Source organism: Bombyx mandarina, chromosome 19, assembly GCF_030267445.1.
Source record: "Bombyx mandarina strain Sakado chromosome 19, ASM3026744v2".
NCBI lineage: Eukaryota > Metazoa > Arthropoda > Insecta > Lepidoptera > Bombycidae > Bombyx > Bombyx mandarina.
Window position 1 is genome coordinate 753,065 of NC_143225.1, and position 27,228 is coordinate 780,292.

The 27,228-nt window shown below is 45.0% G+C and overlaps 1 protein-coding gene across 1 annotated transcript; it reads right to left on the bottom strand.

Moving 5' to 3' along the window:
• Positions 1 to 2,143: 2,143 nt before the first annotated feature.
• On the bottom strand, positions 2,144 to 27,228 carry LOC114252223 (nose resistant to fluoxetine protein 6-like). The gene is made up of 13 exons (XM_089735199.1): positions 27,130 to 27,228; positions 26,657 to 26,796; positions 25,978 to 26,293; positions 25,244 to 25,355; positions 21,785 to 21,869; positions 15,000 to 15,166; positions 7,710 to 7,788; positions 7,155 to 7,258; positions 5,774 to 5,947; positions 5,404 to 5,554; positions 4,751 to 4,949; positions 3,423 to 3,565; positions 2,144 to 3,250 (listed from the first exon to the last, which is right to left on the bottom strand). Exons 1-13 carry the CDS (start codon positions 27,206 to 27,208, stop codon positions 3,077 to 3,079), a joined length of 1,923 nt encoding a protein of 640 aa, XP_089591325.1. The 5' UTR covers positions 27,209 to 27,228; the 3' UTR covers positions 2,144 to 3,076.

Sequence of the window (27,228 nt, forward strand, 5' to 3'; positions counted from 1 at the left end):
AAGCTACCTCCGAAAGGAACGTATAAGTTTCTATACCTATATACGCTTCAGGAGGAGCGTGGACTCCGCGCGGTCATACGCGGCATACCGAAGGAATTAGATGCCGACCTCGTCAAAGCGGAGCTTCTAGAACAAAGTAGGAGTGGGTGATATAAATCGTATATAGATTCAATATCTATATATCGCAGCAATATCGTTGAATCCGATATCGCCCCGCACGAAATCTATATATCGATATCAGCCGATACACGATATTGCTCGATGTGATGCGCATCGGCATATCGTACCGATTCGTGAATCGAAATCTATATTTCGATATCAGCCGATACACGATATTGCTCGATGTGATGCGCATCGGCATATCGACCGATTCGTGAATATCAGCAATATTCGTTTGGTTCGTATCGAATCGGCCAGAGTGAGTGAGCGCACGATAGGGATATCATGTGATGAATGAAACAGAAACAGGCATTATCCATACAATTGTAAACCTTATAAATTTAAGTCCATATGTCTGTAGATTATTCTTAGCGTATCAGCAGGATACAATTTAGGAAAGAAGTTTCAACTTTCGACCCTAACTTGAGTGCAGTATAGCCTATTTGCATCGTTGAATTTAATTTCACGCGCTTTGACCTTGAACTAGAATTTTTGGACAAGTGTTTATAAATACTTAAAAGTTTTTTGTGTTTGATTTTTAAAGTACACATTTTTCTATTTTTAGTTGAATCCAAATAATTGAGTTTATTTCTTGTGTTTGTATTAAACTTTTGAAATCTACACTCTTTTGGTATATTTTGTAATTTTAAATTAAGACACAAAATACTAAAAACTGAAAATAATGTAGCCAGTCCTAAGCCTGGTAAAAGCATGAAGGAAAGTTTTTTTGATATTTTTATTTTCATGTTCTTTTTATTACTTTAAAATCATATTATAAATTGGTATCAGAAAACCAACCGTATAACGTTGACTTAAATCTATATTATATATATTATATACTACGATATTATATCAGCGTATCGTTTCAAATCTCAAATATCATGAATCGAGAAAATCTACTAGCATTCATCAATATATAGATTCAATATCCGATATTGATACTCGATATATAGATACGATTCGATACGCGGCAAAACCGATATTACCCACTCCTAGAACAAAGGTCTGCCGGACAATTCTGTGCACCGCATGCCCACCCCCGAGGGTAAGCAAATCTTCTTCGTCCGAACAGTCTGTAGGGTTTCCGGAATAACCGTCGAAACACCCCATAAAAAGGCACTCCGAGCCAGTGCCACAGCTATCAGTTCTATGGCCACTATTCGCGTAATTGTCATGCGCGCCCTCAATGCGTCAAGTGTTTGGCCTTTGCGCTCGCGATTGAAAAACCGCAACGGAACCGCGCAAATGCGTCCTGTGCCGTACACAGGGTCACCCTGAGAATTACCGTCGATGCCCACGGGCCCCAAAAATAAATCACCGCTTTGCCCGCCAAAACCGCCTCCGAGCTTCCGGCCCTGACATCAAGGCCTCGGTACCCTCACTCATAAAAAACAATTTAACTGTTTTTTAATTTTTTAATGAAATACTACTAATTGAATAAGAACTGTCTGATGAACTCATGTCATCTTTGTTTGTACTTCACTATTAAATTTTATTGCCTTTTGTTTATTTCACTTTTACACTAAACACAAATCACAATATTGCAAATTACCCGAGCACAACAATGGCGGAGAATTTTAGGTGCGTGAGAGCAGACGTAGACACTAACGCGCATGCGCACATGTCAGTACCCAGGCAGGAAAAGTTAGACGTCCATGTACAGCAGGACGAAAACCGAACTTTCGGCGTAGGTAGGAGAAAATATATCTCTTTGTATGTTGCATTATAATTTTTTGTAAGAACTACACACGCATGGCGGATAAGAATTTCGGAGTTTGGCATGGATAGTGTAAAGTTGATAAAGCATATTTTGTGCTTCGTCGAAACGTTTATCATCGAATAGTACGTATGGGGGATAATAGGAAACTCAAGGAAATCAAAAATAAAAATGCAATGTATTTGAGAAATTGCCGTGAGCTTAGTTTAATTGAAAAGCGAAAGATGATACTTATGTATGCTAACTTATGTAAAGTACAGACCTTAGCTAGTAAAATTTGCACGTAGGTACATTTTTTATTAACGTAGTTCATGTAGGCGTTTGTATGGTTTGACTTAATTGAGACTATAATTCTCGATCTCCCAATATTAAAGTTCGATTTAATTCGTTTAATCTGATGTCTGCTCGTCGAACACTCCATTGAGTATAAAATAAAAGTGAATTTAAAGTAGGTACAAAAAAAGAATTAGATTTAGTAAAGATTGGCATTTTATATGTTTGACTATTTAATTTGACATAGCCTAATTTTGTAGTCGAAAAAAAAAAAGCGCAAATAATATTTTTTGTAGTGTGAGTTTTCTTTGTGCAATTTAATCCATGTGTGGATATTTCTTGTGGACTATTCCTGTGCGTTTATTTCCTTCGCGTTCTTTTTATTGCGCTTTTTCCGGATACCGGCTGTGGTACCAGCCCACCAGGTGGTGGTTAATACTACTCTGGAGACTATTTTCTTTCCAACATTCAGTTGCATTTCGTATTTTATTGAAAGAACATAATGAAGCAGATAAATAAGTCGTTTTTATCAGCTGTCGTAACAAGTGAACCGCTAAACGTACAAAATGCTACCTGCGGCGCTCGATGGATTGCCACTGCGGCAGGACTATGCGCAGGACTATATACGTCATAATTAATTTACCCATTTTGTTATGTATGTGGGTAGGCCACCGAGGTGGATCGAATTGAAAAGGTCCTCATGTTCCTGTTTTCAAGGTCTTTGGTTGCCAAATCTGAATATCGAGCAAAAATAATACTTGTATCACAATAAATGTATGCATTATACTCTTTCTGACCACATGCTGAAGGTGACGGTATCCACTGGACGCATGTAGCCCAGAACCGGTAATTATAGCAAACCTCGGAGGATATAAACCCAGAAGTGAACGGCCGTGTTCTGTTGATGATGTTGATGAATCTCTCTATTTAAAACTTTGATTTTGTTTGCAATTCCGGTTCAATTTTCTTCTGTGTGTGCGCCGTCCTAGAGGAAGAGCTTAGACACAGTTTCCACATTTGATTCATCGGTTCTTCGACCAGCAACCAGAGCGGAATGGAGAGGAGCAAAGAGACGACCAAGATGAAAAAATAGTATTGAACCTGAAATAAGAAGAATCATTTAGAAGTTAGACCCTGGCGTATCGTTGGTATGTCCTCAGTCAGTGTCCAGTCTCTAGTCAGGCACGCTTTGTGTCTGTACCGAAGATCAACTCAAACTATTTACATATGTATGTGGTGTGTGATATTCCTGAGGTGAATTTATTTCACTTACCATTGCCATAGTCGAATGCTGGAAAGGAACGGTGGACAGTGATGCGGTGTACCGAATAATGGTCATATGGAGAGTGTAGGTGCAGTAAGAGAGTCGCGCCACGATCGCCCACCAATCCCGCTCGAACATTAGACGAAAGACATCTGATATAGAGATACATGAGATAGTATTATATTTGAGAGACGACTAAGACTTCCGTTTTGCTTAAGAAGTAAGGAGCACTATCTTAGTGTATTAAAAAGTGTTCGCTGAATGGGAGCTATTAAAGTAATTATGAAGAAAAGTTATCTAGTGGAAAAATGTTAAAAACAATGCCATAAATTATTAGAGTAGGATAGTAAATTAAGAAGGAAACAAATACTTCCTATGTACATAGTCATAAAAATAAATAGTTGAGATTTTAAATACTGCATATTTCTTAACTACACAAGTCACGAAGAATATTAAATTTTCCAACTTAGTACACTTCACTCTGTTTAAAAGTCCTATATTCATATCATTTCCATTTCATACACTAACGCTATTTCAGTGAGTCTTCCAACAAGAACTTGCGGTATACAGGTGGACACTTTTTCCACTTTTCCCCTATAAAAGATGGTGCTCCTTGCTTCTACCCTCCAGTTTTGCTACAGAATTGACAATTTGTTTATTAATTTCTTCATATTACACTAAATGGTGCTAGCTGGTTACTGGAGCGTACGGGCATCATAACGAGAATGCCGCCACCAACCTCGAGACATGGTCTCAATTGTATTGCATGACGACTGGCCGAACGTCAAACCAGAAATGAGTAGGACGCTGGTACCCACGCAGAGCACAATACGCCCCACCGCCATTTTATTCTTTCTCTTCAGACTTCCATATCTATATCAGTTATCTGTTATAGTTCTGGTGGTTTTTTATTTATTTTTATTGCTCGTGTAGACAGATGAGCATATGGCCCACCTGAAGATGAGTGGTTAGCGTCGCTTATGGACGAAAGTAATACCAGGAGCACAGCTAAGCCGCTGCCTACAATGGGAGGTGAACGCACAGGGCTCAATCTGAGAGAATTTTCGAACAGTAGCCGCTGAATCTACTACCAGATGAGAATCTCGGCCCACTGAGAAACTCAATTGGTTGCCACAACTGCATATGCATATGTTTTTTAACTATTACCAAGGAGGGTGCGTTCATTCGCGGGCCGTGCCCTCTGTAATTATTTGTCATCAGGAAGGCCGTGAGCTTTTCTCATTATTACATCTATTTGTTAATAAAATTATTGTTCCTTTGGTAATAAGGCTTCTATAAGATGTCTAATAGTTGATAAGTAAGAAAGCCATACGTACTTTCAAGTTTCATGATCATTGCGCATAGGAGTACTGTGAACAGTAATCCAAAAACAGGTTTCGCAGTTGCAGCGTAAATTGTTCTCAACATGACTGAAGACCTTGGCGCGTCCATGTAGAAATACGAAGCCAGGACTATAATGCCACAATCCAGGACTAGTAGCAGGGGACTAGCCATCCAACAGAGCATGTCATATTTCTAAAAAAAAAGGCTTTTAAAAGTTTCATATCTGAAACCATGGCCATTTCAGTTATGTGAAAGTTTGCGATAAAATAATTTGTTGAAATACCTACTATGAGTATTGTTGATATGGATGCAGAGAAAGTCCAGGGTCTAAGTTGGGTTAGCAAGGTATACTTACATATAAGAAGTGTACTCTCCGAAGTTAATAGACCAGTGAAACTGCCAGCCTAAAGAACAAAATCATGTTGTTTCGATCTCATAATCACATAATTGTTGTTGTTTTGGTTCTTGGGGGACAGAACTGACAACTTCTTAACACTTCGAATCCTAAGCTTAATTTTGAGTCAAACTCATGATCCTTAAACATTCATAATATTGTCAGTGGCTGCTTAGCACCTGGACGCTACAGTCTTGTCTGACGTCATCACCGGTAAATTGCTACATTTAGTAAATAAAGGAGAAAAAATACCTTAAATTTGTCAAAATTGATGGCAATCTTCTGCCAATAATAAAACAGGTATCCTGCACCCATCCCCAGGATGTAACAGGGTATATTGGTGTGACTTCGTCTGTACACTTTTAAGAACGTCGGGTCTCCCCTGATGTGGTTCCGAATGACTCTGTTAGATGGAACAATAATACTATTGGGTAACAGGCAAATCACTGCGCAGGGCTTAGTGAAACTTATTATTGTCATCTTTATTTGATTTAAATTTTAATGGGAAAATGGGAAGAGAGAAAGAGAAAGAATAAGAGATAGTGGTCAGGAATGTCCTCAAATACGATGTTAAGTTTTTACTTTTATTTCAAAAAAACTTTCAACAATCACTTTCACTTACTCAGGAGTAGTCATGACGGTGCCGTCCAAGTCTTCGAAGTAGGTGTGAGCTGCTGTAATGGCGATGCCGATGAAAAACCAAGTTGGGAGAACTATCTTCCTAGATTTTGAAGTTCGGCACACGAGATATATAAATAATCCAAAAATGAACAACTGGATATCAACGGCTATGTACCTGCAAGAATATTTAATTTCCACCTTACGGCCACCTGGAATCGGCAAATACATCTTGATGGGACTGGAGACTTGATGGCACTTTTGAACTGCCACAGAATGTTTGATTTCTGGCAGATACAGTCATTAACACTGCTGGCTCGCTGATACCGACTCGGGCTTTCGATACACTAATTTAACACATAGGTAACTTAGTCTAATTTTAAGTGACTGGCTTGTTACATAATTGTAATCTATGATTTATCTGCCTAATGGCTCTTAAGCCAATGCCTAACGGAAAAAATAGGTGAATTTAGCCCATGCTTGTCTCTGACTATTTGCTCTGCTAATTATCATAGTTAATAAGATACCTACCTATCTAATACCTACACTAAAGGTTAGCCAAAATTATTAAATAAACACAGAAAACAATAATTTAATCTTATAGGTAGGTACCTACCTATAAGATTAAATTACCATAATATATGATATATACCATAAGATTAAATTTGGGACCTCCTATTCCAATTTGAATACATTAAATTTATACATACTTATATCTATAAACATATTTACATATAAGGTATGTACTATATTTATTTAAAAGGTACATATAGATTATATTTTCTATTGTAAAGTGGACCGGTGTGCGCTTAGTGCGAGTTTTTTGACGTTATCGATAGGCTTAAAAGTTACCTGAAATTTGTATGTAGCCGGAACAGTGCCCCTACCGACAAACATGGGTAAACATTCCAACTGCATACAAATTTGACTTAATTTTTACGCTATCGAGAACTTTAAAAAACTCGCCCTAAGCACACAGGGGTATAGATCCAGAATGGTCGAGTTTTTGGTACAAGCTCTTCAGATGCTTCTCAATAAAGCAGTAGGGCATTGTCCAGATTCCGTGAACCTTTCTTAGAATGTTAGTTAGCAAGTTGAATGAAAAAAATTCATTTTGAAATAGGTATAAAATGACGATTGTTTTGTCGATACCCAGGTGTATCGGTCTATTCTTTAGAATATGGTAGGTAAGTCTTTTATTGCTACATGCAATAGAAAAAAAAACGATGTACATAAATACGAACAAACAGTCTATTGTAGCTCGCATTAGAGTAATAGTAGATGTAGTTCTAATAGAATCGAAACCTAAACGCTCTAAAAGAACTTTGCGTTATTTCGAACCCTAGGTTTTATTTCTTATTACATTTTTAATACAATTAACGTACCAAGATTGTACCAAGCAATCTGTATTGTTAATGTAGTTGTGGATGTACAAGAGATGCTGCCACCAATATTTTCTGCAATCACGTATTTCGGACACAGCCATCTCCTGCAATGAAATCATTAAGATTATAACATATTGAGCAAGATCAAACCTCGGTTGAGTTTTGTCTTATAGAGGCTTCGATTATGTATGTTGAAGCAAAGTGGGTTTTAGTCAGTTCAACTCTGACACTCCTCGTCTGCTGACTCCAACCAGGAAGCTGAAGTCAGGCAATTAACTCTTGACCTCTTGAAAGTTTACATTATTATCAAAGCTTGTTGATTGTTCTCTGCTTTGTTTGCCGTCATTAATCACCCATTGAATACAAACAATTTAAGGGTAGAACACGAATATACTATGCTTGCTGACGGGTAGTAGTTTTATTGCTTCATTTCATTGATACCTGGTAAGTGGAGAGCTCTCTGCAGTCGTGAAGTTAGAACATGGAGTAAGCGGAAGCAAACTGACTTTATTTTAATAAATCATTAATGAAGAATGGGCATGACATAAAACTTACATGCCCGAATGGTCCTGTATTGATATGTCTCATCCAAGTCGATGTTAGTGCCAATATTAAGGCATACGGTGGAGTAAGCCTGGAAAAGATGAAATTGAAAGCTAGAATGGTAAATGTTGAGAAATGTCACATGTGTTAAAATAATAACTATTTCCACCAAGTTATGAAGGTAGATTCCTTTACTATACAATATAATTGCTATAAAATATTGCTATACAATATAACGCCTTCAGGCTGTTGTTGAGGCTTCCACCTTATTGTAGTGCATCAGGCATGTTCGCCGATGCGCACACCGATGACAACTTCGCGATAATGCGCAAAAAGGTGGCATCGATTATGCGTAGAGTAGGAGGAAGCACCAACAACGTCTTAAGGGTACTAGCTGAAAGACTGGATGACCCGACCCTGGGTAGGTTCATCAAGTTGCATGTTCTACATGATGCTTGATGAGGCTACCAGGGACGGAGTTGATAGATTTATTTAAATACTAACATAGTTCTTAAGTTATTTGTAATACTAACACAATATTATGAGACTGATGTCTTGAAATGAAATTTTATTATTATTATTTAATTATTCTGAAGCTTGTAATTTTTGACCTTGATGTTACTCAATATCGACTAGTGAATTGAGTTTACCATACAATATGAAACATCACGTGTATCTATACTAATATTATAAAGAGGAAAGATTTGTTTGTTTGTTTGTTTCGAATAGGCTCCGAAACTACTGGACCGATTTGAAAAATTATTTTTCCATTAGAAGCCGACATTGTCCCTGATGAACATAGGCAACTTTTTAAAAAAAAAAAAATTATTTTATTTTTTTGGTTTCATGTGTGTTTTAATGTTTCCGAAGCGAAGCGAGGGCGGGTCGCTAGTTCATTTATAAAGTAATTTAAATTAAATTTTGGGCCATTTTTAAAGTATTTGTTTCAATTTTTATTTGTTTGTTTTTTTTTTTCAATTGAAAAGTTTGTTCCGACTATGTCGGTGTGCTTTGAGTTTTTTTAGATGTTTTTTAATTATTTTTGTTGCATTAATAAAAACTAGCTTTTGGCCGCGACTTCGTCCGCGTGGAATAGTTACTTTGGGATAACGCTAAATTTTACCTGCGACTTCATTTACGTAGAAAGTGAAAATATTTTTGAATAATATAATGTTGAGGAGCTATTTAAGGTACCAAAATCACGCTTTTTAACCAAATTCAAAAGAGGAGGCTATCAATTCGACCTTTTTTATCTATGTACGTTCACCGATTTATCGAGAATGCTTGAACCGATTCTGATAATTTTCTTTTCTATTTTTTGTTCTAAAGGTAAGACTTCCCGAACTTTCCTGTAATCATCAAGACCTGATGATGGGATCCTGGAAAAATCCACAAAAATCTATAATTTTCAAAGCCTATCTTGAAGTGATTTGGGCGTTTCTTGTTATTTATTATTCTTATTTTTGTGCCGCTCGCACCGGTTGGCCGGCGCCTTGTACATCAATATTACGCGCTTGATCATTATGTTTCTGCGATGTTGTTTTAAAACTGCGATATCTTCTCATACTCATTAAGATACTCATTAAAACCTTTTTTTTTTTCCTACCTAAGCTGAGAGCCTTGAGAGGCTATATCAGCGTAACCCTAACTTTTGTAGGTGAGCTCACGGGGCTCAAACCTGATGACGTTGCTAACACGAACCCTAGCAAGAGCCGTGCTTCGCAGAATCTACCACCGGATCGGAAACGCGACCCACTGAGAAGATCCGGCGAGAAACTCAGTGGGCTGTGTCTGAGAGTTAATTTACTCGTCGAGCCCTTCGTCGCAAGCGACGGGTTCGACGGGAACGGTGACCGATGCTTGAAGTACCTAGAAGCACCGTTAGTGGATCGGGAGGATCCGAGATGACGTGTTTTGGGCAACGTCGACTGCTTTCCATTCTGTCCGCAGGATCGGGAATGTAGTTACCGGCGGCCACGATGAGAGGGTTCTCGTGTCGTGCCGCTTTATCGAAGTGGCGCATCGACGCCGACTGTAGATACTTACTGATGGACTCTAAGTCCAGGTCGTCATGGAGGTCGACGTTCCTGACGAACCACGGGGCTCCGACGGCTATCCTGCAAAAACGGGATTGAATAATTTGGAATGATTTTAAGTGAGTGCGGGCCGCGTGAGCGAACACTACACTTGCCTAGGTCATGACGGGGCGTATGCAAGTTTTGTAGAGTGTCACCTTATTTATAAGGGACATTTTACTTCGCCTACATATCATCGGGTAGAGGCGTCCTAGAATGAAGGCGGCACGGTCGCGTACCGTCTTGATGTGGGGGCGGAATGTCATCCTTCTGTCGAGGGTGACGCCTAAATATTGGACCTTCGGGGCCCACGGTATGGGCTGGTCGAACATCGTGATTGGGCGAATGGCGGAGGCGGAGGTGTCGACGCGCCTAGACGGGAGAGGGATGCTCAACGTGGTGTTCGGAGGGCGACCCCTTCTGAAGAGCACCGCTGTGCTTTTCGTGGGGTTGATGTCGATGCGCCACTTCCGGAACCACTGTCCCATGGTGGTAGCTGCGGTCTGAAGTCGTCGATGAAGCAACGCCTTCTTCCTACACGAGTAGTAGATGGCGGTGTCATCGGCGAAGAGCGCCAGATGGGTCTCCGGAGACCGGGGTATATCATTGATATACAAACTAAATAGTAACGGGGAGAGGGCGGAGCCTTGCGGGACTCCGGCTGTGACGTGACGGGGCCGGGAACGCGTTCCCTCGACTCGATATCGGAACGAACGGTTCGACAAGTAGTCTCGTATATTGAGCACGAGTCTGTCTGTCACTCCCATGTTATACAGTTTGTATATCAAACCGTTGTGCCAGACTTTGTCGAACGCCTTCGCTATATCGAAGAAGAGGGCTCCTGTCGGGATGGGTTTCCGCCTATTCAGCCCTAGTAAGATGTGCTCCGTGAGGCGGTGCACTTGATGGACGCACGAGTGTCTGGCGCGGAATCCAAACTGCTCGTCTATCAGAATTTTGTTCGCGGATACGAAGTCCCAGAGGCGTTTACGGAGGAGCCGTTCGTATAGTTTGCCTATCGCCGGGAGGAGACTGATGGGGCGGTAACTCGCGGTTTCATTTTTCGGTTTGCCCGGCTTGTGTATGCCGATAACGTCAGTTTCTTTCCACGCCGCGGGAAAGATGCAGTTCGTCATAGCAGCATTTAAGATGGTGGCCAACATCGTTATTAGTTGGGCTGGTAACAGTTTTAGCGCGCGATTGCGGATGCCGTCGGAGCCGGGAGCTTTCCGTGGTTGTAGGCTATCGATCGCCTCCTTAACCTCGGAAGTGGTAATGGGGGGTAACGCGTCCGAGGGCGGCAGGGAATCTCTGCGCTCGACCTTCCTGTCGACTAACTCGGTGTGTTCGGGGTCCGCGTGTTGAGTGCTGGTGGTGCACTGCTCTTGCAGTGCATCGGCCAGCAACTCTGCCTTGTCATCGTCATCGTAAGCCGGTGGTTGGCCTGAGGGGCGTACGAGAGGCGGCATAGTGGCGATAGTTTCGGACTTGAGGGTCCTAGCTAGTCGCCAGTATGCTTGGTGAGTGGGCGCGAGTTTTTTTAAATAACTATCCCAATTTTCGTTTCGGGCGTCGCTTAAGCGGGATTTGACCTCCCGCTGTAAGCGACGCATCCGAGTCCGGTTTGAATCCGTGGGATATCGATCGTAGGCCCGGATTGCCGCGTTTCTGATTCTTACGAGGTCCCTAAGATCGGGGGAAAGTCTAATGCGGTGGAAGCAGTCCTCCACATCGACTTGTTTTGAAGATCTTATGATCGCCGTCGAGACGTGATCAGTGAAGATGTTTATGGATTCGACTGTGTCCTCGGGAGATGGAGTTGAACCCGGGCCGCAAGGGAGGATTGGTGGAGCGGTGTCAGCTAAGCACGTGCCCAGCTTCTTCCAATCCACCATGGTCCTCGTATCTGGTTCGCGGTTAAGTGGGCGACCGAGCTGCATGACGACAGGTCGGTGGTCTGAGTCGAGTTCTGACATTGCCTCGATGGAGCGCAAGCGCAGAGTTACGTTCCTCAGCAGTGCCAGATCTATTGTGCTCGGACGACGCGCAGCGTTGTACGGATAGCACGTGGGGGTCGGGGGGTTGAATATCTCGAATTTGAGGTCGTCTATGAACGCGTCGAGACGCCTACCGCTCACATTCGTGCGATGGCAGTTCCACCTAGTGTGGTGGTAATTTAAGTCGCCTGCCAGAATGACCGCGTCCCCCATACCGAGCAGTGTCTCGAGGTCACTGCTCAGGAGGGGTTTGTCAGGGGGGAGATAGATGGATGCGATGACGATCGGCTGGTGTCCCGTCAGCGCGATGCGGCACATTGACGCCTCGATTTGTAAGAGCGAGGGAGTATCGAGAGGGACGCAGTGCAGGGCCCTCCTATAGTAAATGACAGTCCCGCCCTTGGAGGCGGAGAGTCTGTCATTCCTAACCATGACGTAATTCGCGACTTTGGGGTCGCGACGCGAGGGCTTTAGGAAGGTCTCCTGCACCAGAAGGATGTCGATGAGATTGTCGCGTAGAAACTCATAAACTTGGTCGCGCTGACGCACGAGTCCGTTAGCATTGTAAAATGCTAACTTCAAAGAATGGGGTTTTAGTCTCCCGTTGTACGCCATCGATTACCGGCGCGAGCAGGGGTTGGGGTGCCGGTGATTTTCCTGCCAACGTGAGCGGCAGCGGTTTAGCCCACGCGGAGACGGTGGGCACCAGTGCCGGCACGAATGCCGGTTTCGCGCGGGGTGCCGAAGTCTTTGGGCCGACGGTTTTCGGGGGCGCGTTGGCCAGACGCTTCCGCGGGGCCTTGGGGCATCCGCGGTAGTTGGCCGTGTGACCCTGCTTTTGGCAGAGCACACAGCTCGGCGGTTCGGTCGCGGTCTCTTTGACCCGCGAGCAGTCGGCTGTCGCGTGGTCACCGAGGCACTTTACGCACCGTGGACGCGCGTGGCAGTTACGCGCGGAGTGGCCATAGAGCTGGCACCTGTGGCACTGCCCGGGAGTGCCTTTTTTGTATGGGGCCTCGACGGTGACCCCTGATAAACCGCAAACGGTGCGGAGGCTTGAGGCAATCCGTTTGCCTTCCGCGGTTGGTTCAAGCGCGATGAGAACCATGTTATAGGGGAACTTGTCCCGACCGCTGTGCATACGGTGCACACTTACGATCGGGTACGCCTGCCCGATGAGGTCTTCTTTGACTAGCTCAACGTCGAGCTCTTTTGGTACTCCGCGTATTACTACGCGGAGCTCGCGGTACTCCTGGAGGGCATAGGTGTGGTAGCCTATGCTCTCCTTTCAGAGGTGTGAGGTGAGGGCCCTATGGTCGCCCGGCGTTGCGACCTTAATCTGTATCCCGTGCGTGAGATTACGCGCTTGGGAGTAGTTAATATTGTTGGCCTTAAGGGCCTGGGATACGCGGTTCCACGCGGATTTATCCTTCAGGATTACCGGCGGCGGCGCGGGAGTTTTGCGGACGGGCGCGGGTTGGGGTCGCGGCGCGTTCGCGGCCTTGGGCTGTTTCGGCGCCGTGGACGGTACCACGGCGCGGGCGCGTTTCTTGCCGCGCGCGACGATAGTGAACCCATCGGAGGTTCCGGGTTCCGGGCTGGCGGCCGACTCGAACTCCATCTCCGACTCGGAGTCGGAGCCGGAGCTCGATGCCGCGCATGACGCGATCGACGCGGGCGCGGGGGTGGGGGGGGGGGACAACGGCGAATCGGGAATAATCGCGGCAGCGGCGATCGGTGCGTGGGAGCTCTCTATGAGACTGGCTTTGTATGTCCTAAATTTGGACATTATGTCCGGGCAGTAGTCGCGAACGAATTTCGCGAACAACGCGGGGTTCTCGTTTTCTTCCATCGTTGGTTGCCCGGGGGGGGGGCGTCCCCGGGACTTAAGGCAAACTCGCCGAAAGGCGAGTACCCTGAGTAGGAGTTATACCCCCTGCGCTGTGCCAGCTAGCAAGGGGGGAGTGCCTATGCCGTGAGAACGGCAGTCAGCTGGGATTGGGGTGGAAGTTTGGGAAGGTGGGGCCCCACTGGGTTGTGAGAATGCCACAACAAGCGGTGATCGCAGTGGAGTTTTAGTCTCGAAAGAGACTGTTTTTCACGACGATATATAAATAAATTTAATAGATGAGATGAGTGAAATGATAGTGTGAGGTTGTCGTTACGAATGCACAATCAACGAGTTCGAATTGTTTTTACGACACAAGGTCGCGACGCCAGCGACAGTGCGTCAAGAATTCACAACAATGCCGCGATCGGTGCGACAACGACAATGCAGTGAAACTCAAGACACAAGATCGCGACGGCAGCGACAATTTCTCGCAAAAACGCGTCCGGACTGTAAGGCGATGCAATCGGAATTGCATTAAAACCAAGTAATAATAACGTAGTTATATGGATAGGGATTAATATCATCTTTATAAAAACACCTTCACAAATAATGGTTTATTTTAGAACAAATTTGGTTAGCATAAAAAACGTTATAGTGAGTCAACCATAACATATAGACATATGCTGTCGCCGACTTTTTTTTAGATCTTTTAAAGGGGAACAATACTGTCATACACTATTTTAGATTTTGAAACATTATTTATTGGTGCTCTCTTACCTTAGCGTGGTGTTATATAACCTTCCTCAATAAATGGGCTATCTAACACTGAAAGAATTTTTCAAATCGAACCAGTAGTTGCTGAGATAAGCGCGTTCAAACAAACAAACAAACAAACAAACAAAGTCTTCAGCTTTATAATATTAGTATACATGGTTTGTTGTGATAATCCAGTGGTAGACAATAAGCAAATTATAATAATATTATATATTTTTATAATTCGCCTTAAGAATAATCATTTGACATGAATGATTAACACAAAAACTTATATGTTTGTATTGGCATATCAATTACAATACCGTATTGTAATTGGCTAATTATTCATTTGACCTACTTTTTTAATTCTCTGACGGCTAGTATAAGAATATTTTATCAGAACCTTTATACCTAATCAGAACTGCATGACTGTCTAGACTGTATGTACAGCATCATAAAATTAAATTTTGTAGAGACTGATCATTAATGTAGCTTGCAGTCTACGGGTTGCTACAGACTGCTGTTAGCTGTAGGCGTTGTGATCATACCTCTGGATTACCTGGCCAAAGGTATCACAATCAATATTTTATTTTATTTCAATTAATGGGAGTAGACAGACATTAAATTAAAAGCAAAAAAGGCTTACCGCAACCATCTCAGCAAAGTCAGTTTTGGTAGAATTTTCCAGTTAATCTCATTGCTCTCCTCATATCTTTGCAGGTTGTATGAAAGCAGGAATCCAGATATTATAATGAAAAACTGTATAATCAATGTACCATTGAACAGTAGATGATAGTAGATGTTATCATAAAGCTGCAAGTGAAGATACTATTATACTAATAAACTGACAATGCATGCAGTCATTAAAAAAGAAGGAGATAAACAGTGGGTTTTATTTTGTGGTCACCGTTGTTCACAGGCGTGAGCAATCCCAGGGTTATTGCCAAGAGACTGGCCCACCGTTGACATGACTACAATAAATGATCTTGCTCTTCTACAGTACAATCATTCAGTTTAAGGTATTGGCCCCAGAAACCATAATTTCACTTAAAAGTACTACAGCATGTAAAAGAGTTTTTCAGTTCTAGGCTGGCTTCAATTTTTAAACCAGAATATGCGATGTAAATATCTCTGTAATAAAAAAATCATAGAGGTTTGCCATTGGATCATGTTCTTTAGGCTTACTTTTTATACTTAATTTTTTTAGGTCCTCAAAAAAACAACAATTAGGAACTACTGATTGAAAAAGCTGCTACACTACTATAGGTTCAAATGTACTTATGCTCACACGACGTTGCATACCGCTGTCTCTATTTTATATATTTGACTTACAAAAGGGAAAATAAAAACAAACTTCTTCCTAGTATTTTCTTCGATCAGGCTGACACAAATGTTGACCGGCCATGGGTGTTTTGGCCGGTACCTATTCAAGATAGCTGGTAGGGAACCGACGGTGCAGTGCCACCATTGCGCAGACCGCGACGAGGATGACACAGCGGAACACACATTGCGTTGCTCTGGATTCGACGAGCAACGTGCCGCCCTCGTCGCGGTCATAGGAGAGGACCTCTCGCTGTCGTGCGTCGTGGCTACGATGCTCGACAGCAACGAGTCCTGGAAGGCTATGCTCAACTTCTGCGAGTCCACCATATCGCAGAAGGAGGCGGCGGAACGAGAGAGGGAGAGCTCTTCCCTTTCCGTACCGATCCGTCGCCGTCGAGCCGGGGGCCGGAGGAGGGAATACGCCTGTACGTCCCGGCCCCTGTAGATGGCGCTACCAGCACTCTAGCGCGCTGCCAAGGAGATACAAAAGAGCAACCGGTTGGTGGTGTATTGCGGACAGTTCCGATTGCATCACCTTACAGTCCGGACGTGTTTTTGCGAGAAACTGTCGCTGCCGTCGCGATCTTGTGTCTTGAGTTTCGCTGCATTGTCGTTGTCGCATCGATCGCGGCATTGTTGCGAATTCTTGACGCACTATCGCTGGCGTCGCGACCTTGTGTCGTAAAAGCAACTCGAACTTGTCGATTGTGCATTCGTAACGACTTCACATTATCATCCACTCATATCATTTATTAAATTTATTTATTTATTCGGCGAGTAAAACAGTCTCTTTCGAGACTAACCCCCCGCTGAGATCACCGCTTGTTGTGGCATTCTCACAACCCAGTGGGGCCCCACCTTCCCAAACTTCCACCCCAATCCTAGCCGACTGCCGTTTTCACGGCAAAGGCACTCCCCCCCCTTGGAGCTGGTAAAGCTCAGGGGGTGAACTCCTACTCAGGGGACTCGCCTTTCGGCGAGTGTGCCTTAAGTCCCGGGGACGCCCCCCCCGGGCAAAAACGAAAAAATGGAAGAAGAGCTCTTAGGGTTTCTCGGGTTACTTGCCGAGAAGTACCCGGTGCTATCCAACCTCACGGCCGAATTCGCGGCCTACAGGGCCGCCCGCGCGAGTCCCGCCCCGCCCGCGTCCCTCGCCGCGTCATTTCGAGCCGCGCAGTCATGCCCCGCCCCCAAATCCAATTTGAGCGCACGTACGCACGTAGCGACTCAGGAAGCGCCTAGCGCCAACGAAGCGCCTAACGCACCCGCGACGTCATTCTCGCCAATCTCATCCGTCGCGTCGTCCGTTATCATTAACTCAGGTTCAGACCGGAGTCCGGTCCGGTATCGGTATCGGAATACCGGATCGGAGATGGACTTCGAGTCCGCGACGAGCCCGCAGCCCGGAACCTCGGATGGGTTCCAAACGGTAAAACGCGGGAAAAAACGTACTCGCGCCGTGGAGTCCCGGAGCTCCACGACAAAACAAACAAAATCAGCGACTGCCTCCCGTCCGCAGCTAGTCGTGACACCGGAGTCGGACTCCGGCCGCCGCGCAACCCCACCGCCGCGTCCCAAGCCCGCACCCGCGCAAAAAACCGTCGTCCCGCCCCCGCTGATTCTCCAGGAGAAGTCAGCATGGAACCGCGTCTCCCAGGCCCTTCAGGCAAACAAAATAAATTATACCCATGCGCGTAACGTCGCGCATGGGATTCAAATAAAGGTCGCAACGCCGGGCGACCATAGGGCTCTATCCGCGTACCTCCGAAAGGAGAACATAGGTTTCCATACCTATGCTCTTCAGGAGGACCGCGAGCTCCGCGTAGTAATACGCGGAGTTCCGAAGGAACTCGACATAGAGTACGTAAGGGAGGATCTGACCGCTCAGTCCCTCCCGATAGTAAGTGTGCACCGGATGCACAACGGACGCGACAAAAAACCATATAACATGGTTCTAGTCGCTCTAGAACCAACCCCGGAGGCCAAGAAAAAGATCGCATGTCTCGCGACAGTATGTGGCCTATCCGGGGTTACCATTGAAGCCCCCCATAGACGTGGCACTCCCGGACAGTGCCACAGATGCCAACTATATGGCCACTCGGCTCGGAATTGCCATGCGCGCCCCCGCTGCGTGAAGTGTCTCGGCGATCACGCCACGGTAGATTGCTCGCGAGTTAGGGAAACCGCGACCGAACCTCCAAGCTGTGTCCTATGCCTTAAGCAAGGGCACCCCGCGAATTACCGTGGATGTCCTAGGGCTCCGCGAAAACGTCCGACCCACCCAGCCCCCCGTACCGTCGGCCCAAAGGCTTCGGTGCCTTCAGCACCGAAACCCGCCTTCGTACCGGCTGCGGTTCCCACCGTCTCGGCGTGGAACAAACCGCTGCCGTATACGAGGTCGGGAACACAAACCGCACCCCAGCCCCCGCTCGCGACACGTCCCGCGCCGCAGCCCCTGCTCGCACCTCCCCCCGCGCCCGCGTACCGTCCCCCGCAACCCTCAGCCGTCAACGACTTCACGCTCGTGCGCGACTTCGTCACGGCGGTCAACTTCGACCGTCTGCGATCGTTCGCAGACGCGATGCGAAGGGCGGTAAACCCCGAACAACGGCTCGCGGCCGCGTTCGAATACATGGACGTTTACGAGTCCGTGGCCCGTACTTTCTAAAATCACCGGTAATCAATGGCGCAAAACGCTAGAGAGAAACCATATTCCCTTACGTTAGCATTCTACAATGCTAACGGAGTCGCGCGACAACGCGATCAAATTTACGAATTCCTCCGCGACAATCTTGTAGATATTCTGCTAGTGCAGGAGACCTGCCTGAAGCCCTCGCGTCGTGACCCGAAAGTCGCGAATTACGTCATGGTTAGGAATGACAGACTCACCGCCTCCAAAGGCGGGACTGCCATTTACTATAGGCGGGCCCTGCACGTTGTCCCTCTCGATACCCCCTCGCTCTCACATATCGAGGCGTCAGTGTGCCGTATCTCGCTGACGGGACACCAGCCGATCGTCATCGCATCCGTTTATCTCCCCCCGGACAAGCCCCTTCTGAGCAGTGACATCGAGTCACTGTTCGGCATGGGAGACTCCGTCATCCTGGCAGGCGATTTAAATTGCCACCACACTAGGTGGAACTGCCACAGTTCAAACATAAACGGTAGGCGTCTCGACGCGTTTATAGACGACCTTACCTTTGAAGTAGTCGGTCCCCCAACTCCAACATGTTATCCGTATAACATCGCGCTCCGTCCGAGCACTATAGACCTGGCACTGCTGAGGAACGTAACTCTGCGCTTGCGTTCCATCGAAGCAATGTCAGAGCTCGACTCAGACCACCGACCTGTCGTTATGCAGCTCGGTCGCCCCCACAACCCAGTCACAGCTACGAGGACCATGGTGGACTGGAAGAAGCTGGGCAAATGCTTAGCCGATGCCGCTCCACCAATCCTCCCCTGCGGCCCGGATTCAACTCCATCCCCCGAGGACACAGTCGAATCCATAAACATCATCACGGATCACATCTCTTCCGCGATCATAAGATCCTCAAAAGAAGTCGATGTGGAGGATAGCTTCCACCGCATCAGACTGTCCCCCGAACTTAGGAACCTCCTAAGAGTTAGAAACGCGGCAATCCGGGCCTACGATCAACTTCCCACGCACTCAAACCGGATTCGGATGCGTCGTCTACAGCGGGATGTAAAATCTCGCCTAAGCGACGCCCGAAATGAGAATTGGGATAGTTACTTAGAAGGACTCGCGCCCTCTCATCAAGCGTACTGGCGACTAGCAAGGACTCTCAAGTCCGAAACTACCGCTACTATGCCTCCTCTCGTACGCCCTTCAGGCCAACCACCGGCTTTCGATGACGATGACAAGGCAGAGTTGCTGGCCGATGCACTGCAAGAGCAGTGCACCACCAGCACTCAATACGCGGACCCCGAACACACCGAGGCAGTCGACAGGGAGGTCGAGCGCAGAGCTTCCCTGCCACCCTCGGACGCGTTACCCCCCATTACCTCTGACGAAGTTAGAGAAGTAATAGACAACCTTCAACCTAAGAAGGCACCCGGCTCCGACGGCATCCGCAACCGCGCGTTAAAACTCTTACCAGTCCAACTGATAACAATGTTGGCTACCATCTTAAATACCGCTATGACGCACTGCATCTTTCCGGCGGTATGGAAAGAAGCAGACGTTATCGGTATACACAAGCCGGGCAAACCGAATAATGAAACCGCTAGTTACCGACCGATTAGTCTCCTCCCAGCGATAGGCAAAATTTACGAACGGCTCCTTCGGAAACGCCTCTGGGACTTCGTTACCGCGAATAAAATTCTAATAGACGAGCAGTTTGGATTCCGCGCCAAACACTCGTGCGTACAACAAGTGCACCGCCTCACGGAGCACATCTTAATAGGGCTAAATAGGCGTAAACAAATCCCGACCGGCGCCCTCTTCTTCGATGTAGCGAAGGCGTTCGACAAAGTCTGGCACAACGGTTTGATCTACAAACTGTACAACATGGGAGTGCCAGACAGACTCGTGCTCATCATACGAGACTTCTTGTCGAACCGTTCGTTTCGATATCGAGTAGAGGGAACTCGTTCTCGTCCCCGTCATCTGACTGCCGGAGTCCCGCAAGGCTCCGCACTCTCCCCGTTACTATTTAGTTTGTATATCAACGATATACCCCGGTCTCCGGAGACCCATCTAGCGCTCTTCGCCGATGACACGGCTATCTACTACTCGTGTAGGAAGATGTCGTTGCTTCATCGGCGACTCCAGACCGCAGTAACCACCATGGGACAGTGGTTCCGGAAGTGGCGAATAGACATTAACCCCACGAAAAGCACAGCGGTGCTATTCAAAAGGGGTCGCCCTCCGAATACCACTTCGAGCACCCCACTCCCCAATAGGCGCGTAAACACCTCCGCCGTTAGCCCCATCACTCTCTTTGACCAGCCCATACCGTGGGCCCCGAAGGTCAAATACCTAGGCGTCACCCTCGACAGAGGGATGACATTCCGTCCCCACGTAAAAACGGTACGCGATCGCGCCGCGTTTATACTAGGACGACTCTACCCAATGCTTTGTAGACGAAGCAAACTGTCCCTCCGTAATAAGGTAACCCTCTACAAAACTTGCATACGCCCCGTCATGACGTATGCAAGCGTAGTGTTCGCTCACGCGGCCCGCACCAACTTGAAACCCCTTCAGGTTATACAATCCCGATTCTGCAGGATAGCCGTCGGAGCACCATGGTTCCAGAGGAACGTGGACCTCCACGATGACCTGGAGCTCGACCCCGTCAGTAAGTATCTACAGTCGGCATCGCTGCGCCACTTTGAGAAGGCGGCACGACATGAGAACCCTCTTGTCGTGGCCGCCGGAAACTACATACCCGATCCTGTAGACCGTTTGGTAAACCGTCGACGTCGCCCAAAGCACGTCATCACGGATCCTCCTGATCCATTAACGGTGCTTTTAGGCAATACAAGCACCGGTCACCGTCCTCGCCGAACCCGTCGCTTGCGACGAAGGGCTCGACGAGCGAATTAACCCACAGACACAGCCCACTGAGTTTCTCGCCGGATCTTCTCAGTGGGTCGCGCTTCCGATCCGGTGGTAGATTCTGCGAAGCACTGCTCTTGCTAGGGCGGTGTTAGCAATTCTCCGGTTTGAGCCCCGCGAGCTCACCTACACAAGCTAGGGTACGCTGAAGTAGCCTCTCAAGGCTATCAGCATAGGTAGGAAAAAAAAAAAAAAAAAAAAAAAAAGGTGTATTGCGTCCAGACCCGGCAGGCTGGTTCTGGTCCAGCGGGGTATTCCGGAACACCAGCGGCACCGTCTGGGCGGCCTGACGGGCTGCAGTCGTTAAGTGGGTGGGCCCTAAAATTCCTTGGGCCCGCGGTCTGCTCCAACACCTTGCAGATCGTCAAGTCCCACATACCCCGCGCGCCCCCTAGGCGCGGGGACCTCGTAGGAGGTTCGGCATCCGACCCAAAAAAAAAAAGGATTTTCTTCGATATTTGCGAGTCATAGATGGTTTTCATGGTAAAGGACTTATACGAAGTATCTATATAAATAGAAATATAACAAACCTGCTCCAAATATCTCGGATTATTGTTATATATGAAGACTGGCAGGGTCGTATGTACCATTATCACCAAACACATTAATGCACTCCTGAAAACCGAAGCGATCTGATTAGAAGTTATTAGAACTATGTAATATGTCATGTATAAACCCATTTAATTCAAAAAGCTTAGGATGTGTTGTTATATAAATAAATAATAAAAAGCTTTTATATTTCTTGCAAACTAATGGCAGTAGGTATATGAAAATAATGTTTCAAGTAGTTTTTATCTTTCAGCATTCGTTTATTTGCAAGACCCCTCTTCGGGTGAAGGCCTCCTTCTAAGAAAATCATTGATCCCTATTCTGGGCCACATGTATCTACACTCGCGAGCAAAAGTTTGGAATCACTTACTTGAAATTAGTTCCGCGCGATCTCGTGTACTAATTTTTTTTAATAATCATAAAAATGACATCGTTTTAAAGATTCAATTCTTAACTTTAAACTGATACTAAATTCATTAAAATCAAGCCAGTATTTAAGAAGCTATCCCGGATTAAGTGAAGGAATAACGAAAAAGACTTGTTTCAATTGCTTGATACGTCGCGAGTTGCGACTTATTGACCCCTATAAAAGCACCTGTTATCGGATTTTTTTTATCAGTTGACTTTCACACGTTGACCGGTACACATCTCCGCTAATTTTGATCCTTTACCTTGTACGACAATGGAGACAACACCTACAGAAGCAACACAAATCGTAGACCTATTGCAAGAAGAACTCAGCCAGCGGGTTGTCGCTCGTCGACTCCATATAAGCCAGTCCTGTGTTTCGAAAGCTTACAAGCGCTTTCAGGAGACTGGTGGCTTTATCCCGAGACCAAGATCTGGACGGCACCGGTGTACATAGGAGAGGGATGACCGTTTCATCGTGTCAACCTCTCTCCGAAATCGGCATTTACATGGTGTCGACGTCCAACAGGAGCTCCGAGATATTCGTGGGGTAGCAGCCAGCGAGTGGACACTTTGTCGACGACTCAAGCTAGCGAATCTGACTCCAAAAAGGCCTCCCACAGGCTCGAAACTCACAGTAGCTCACCGACAAGCACTCCTTCAATTTGCTCGCACCCATCTTGATTGGGAGGTTAAGCAATAGAGGCAAGTCCTGTTCTCCAACGAGAGCGGGATGTATTTGCACGGTAGCGACCGAAGAGGTCAGGTCTACAGACAGCCTGGGGAGCGATTTGCGCAGTGCTGTTTCGCTGAAACAGTGGCTTATGGGGGCGCCATTGTATGATGTGGGCCGGCATTTCCTTCGATGGTAAAACCGAGCTTGTTTTCGTGCCTGGTGGGAGACGAGGAGGCGATCTAACTTCCGACTGGTACATTTCCAATATTCTGCTGGAACATGTCCTTACCTATGCTGGATATATCGGTGATCACTTCCTCCTTATGCACGATAACGCTCGTTGTTACACTGCCCGTGTAACAACTGTATACCTCAAAGAAGTCGGTATCGCCACATTGGACTGGCCAGCGCTCAGCCCTGACTTGAATCCCATTGAGCACGTGTGTAATGAACCGAAGAGGAAGGTTCGTTCCAAAACTCCTGCTCCTTCATGTCTGAATGAGCTGAAATTGGCGTTGATTTACGAGTGGGAAGGTATCCCACAAGAATCAATTCAGAAGCTGATCATGTCTATGAAGAATCGTCTTCGAGCATTTAATAGGGCGAGGGAAGGAAACACAAAGTACTGATACTTAATTTTAAGGCTAAATAATTTCTTTTACTTATTAATTTTTGTTGTTTTGTTCATTCGTTATTTTTCCATATTTCGTTGTTTTCCTACCTCCTTCACTTAATCCGAGATAGCTCCTTAACTACTGGCTCGATTTGAATCAATTTGGTATCAATTTAAAGTTTACAGCTGAGCCTTTAAAATTATGTAATTTTTATGATAATTGAAAATTTCTTTATTAACCAAGATTGCGCGGAACCAATTTCAAGTAAGTGATTCCAAACTTTTGCTCGCGTGTATAGTTTAGGCTCGCTGTTCTTGTGATGTCATTCTGCTATCTTATGTGCCATTGTCCTCTGTCGCTTTCCTCTGGACCATTCCACGAAGTGACTCCTTTGGTTCATTTTCTAGTTGACCCGCCTTTTTCCATTTAAGCCTATACGCAAGTTTTAGAGCATCGGTGGCTTGATTTACTTCTTATTTTTGTCTTTTATTAATGTTCAGCATACTACGTTCCAAGCCTCATTGGCAACTGGTAATTATATTCCTAATTGTACTAGTAAATTTCTGGTCTGACCAACATAAGTTAGGCACGGTGGGAGACATGTGTTCAGCGCTTTGATTTTATTATTTATTGGCATATTACTTTGAAATATTTCTTTCATACTCCAGTATCTATTCCAAGTGTTTTGTATTCATTGTTCTACTTCTAACTAATTTTTTGCTATCAAAGCCTATTTTCCCAAGTAATTGTATTTTTCTGTATATGCAAGTACTTCATTGTCGACTGAGATTCTTGAATCTATCTTATTCGTCATAAGCATTCATTTCTCATTCAATAATCATTGTATGGGCACCTGATTTTGACAGCATCGCTAGATCATCAGTGAAAGAGAGGTGACCGAGGTATTTGCCATTAATATTCATTTCTTATTTCTTAAAGTCCAGTTTCTCATTATTTCTTCCAAGACAGCAATGAATAGTTTCAGAGATGAGCTGCCACCTTGGGCTACTCCTCCGCTGATGGGAAAGTTTGGGCCGATTTTATGCAGTTTTGCTCATGTGCGTCGTTTATTAACCCTGACTGACTCTGACCATTGAATATGTGTTTTGGTGGTTTCCAGTATGCGCTTAAACAGAAGGGTCCGTGGTAGAGCTAGCACTGGGCTTTTGTCCTTTTTTTTATTGCCTCAACTACTTTTTTTTCTTTTTGATTGGTTGAAGTCTATTTTGTTTTTATATTCTCCGTTTGGCGGACACAAAGTCCATTTTTTTTTATTGCTTTGTTGAGTGCACGAGCTCACAGCCCACCTGGTGTTAAGTGGTTACTGGAGCCCATATATATTCACAACGTAAATGCGCTACCCACCTTGAGATACAAGTTCTAAGGTCTCAAGTATAGTTACAACGGCTGTCCATTTTCGGTTCGACTTCTTATTAAAAGTGCTTAATTGAAATCGCAATTTTATTTTCAAAAGCAAAATCTATTAATATCCTGCTTCTTTTTATCTGCCCATATCCATTTGATTTCATTAATAAGTATTATTCTTGTCGAGGCTGACTTAGCTTTCCGTTAATGTGTTTACGAGGGACAGTGACCACTTACAATCGAGTTGGACGTAGAGTGCCGTAGGACATTGAGGTCTATGAAAGCCATGAAAAAATCAAAAATCATCCATTAGTTAGGTGGTATGTGTAGCAATAATAAAGTTAGCAAGTAGGACAACATTTGGAAATTAGATTTACCTTAAACCATTCAAACATTTGAGTGGACGAAGCCGCGGGTTGGTCTCGTCAAATGGCTTAATAAGCCTACGCCAGTTGCATCGTATTGAAAAACATTGGTACAAATCCTTATCTGAAAATATTGACAACATATTGACATCTAGTATTAAAACATATTTGTATGTATATGGTTAATGGCGTAATATGTAGGAGTTGGACCGATTAAACCGACCTCCATCGCAAAACATCCGACTCTCATCAGTGACAGGTTGGTACCGATTTCTGTGACCACGTCAGCCACTAGGCCAGCTGTTATAACATAGATTGTAAATTTTGTTTGTCACATTAGTAAAGTTGATGTTATTCTGTCATTGTGGAAGTTATTTGTGAACAAGTGTTGTATGTGGTTTGTTATGTTATGTAGATGCTTAATTTACAAAACTGGCTTCGAGTCCTGGTATAGCCGCAAACGAATAGACCAGTCGTCTTACTCAGTTAGCTTATAGTCGAGGTTTTCGTTGATGTCGAACTAAAGTGTTTTCGTTACTTTAAATAGGCAGAAAACCTGACCGACGACATGGTGGCGGCTATTGGAGAACATGCCAACCTCAAGATAACTACCATCTACCTGCATTTAAAAATAACGAGAATGGACCGCTTTTCTAAAGCCAACGAATGCGTCAAATAACTCAAGGGAGATGCTTGCATTCGTATTATTCGGAACGCTTGGTGGCGCTTCCTCTTCGGTAACTTACTGTTTTTAGTTCCATCGGCGAAATATAAATCACAGAAACTTCCAACGACGTTCAGTAGAATTAAAATAAGACAGGCGATGCCAACAATCACGTCACTGGTATCCAACTTGAAATCCTCCTTCTCATTGGAACACGATACATCGATGACTTTTGTTTTTAAACGATGCTCGGACCAAAACGATTCGTTGAGATGGGCCTCAACGCTTTGTTTCGGGTCCCAGGTTGAAACGTTTGTTTGGTTACGATTATCAAACAAGCACACGCCGTAGAAAAGTTTAGAATGATTGTAATGTTTCGCTGTGTGCTCGGAGAATTCCTGTAAAGATATATTCACAATTTAGTGTCGAGATTTTAATTTCACAGTCTACTTTCTTGCAGCTGGAAAAAACCTACGATATGTACCCGGTAAATAAGGGTAAGATCTGTGAGGCTATATGGGATTTTCTCTTTTTAATTCTTGAGCTGGTTCACAAACATATAATGTAGGGGTGGCTGCCAACCTACCGGGAGTTTTATCCATCTAACCTCCACTTCATATGTACTTCACTTGTATCTTAGACCCATCCGGGCCCATATCACAGATATGAAATATCTTTAAAAAGCTATTTATCTTACAATAAATCAGCAAAAGGTTAATACTATCTTGTCTGTCTTAATTGTACTGTTATCTTTTACTCACAACTATCATATCATAAATGGGGTTTGGCGCAGCCTTTATAATTTCAAAATTGGTAGTACAGTATATCCCTTCTGGCTTGCTCAAACAGTCTTCGTAATTGTCAAATTTGAATAACGCTGGCATACGGTGGTATTCGGTTGCTGAAATCAAACTATCATTACGAAACAACACTCCTGCCAACTTGTATTATGGGTGATAGATACACAAGACACCAACGGAGAGTGCGGGCCCTCCACTCTGCGAATAGGTTGAGGGCTGATATAGTCTTGTCGCCAAGAGATGAATGATATTTTAGCTGAAATTTCAAGTGATAACTTTGCCTATGACGTTGTTGATTACTGCATTGCTGATGTAATTTCGGTTTTCTAATCGAAAAGACCTATTTTTGAAGAAAGCTAATAAATACAATAACTAATTTACGTACAGTTAACAAGCACCTACACCACACAATCTCTGCAGTAAAAAAGACTTACCATTCAATTTATAAATAACACCATAACTCTCACCAAAAATAAATAGTAACATGAAAATATTCAACATTTTACTTGACATGTTTCGAGGAGGCTTATAGC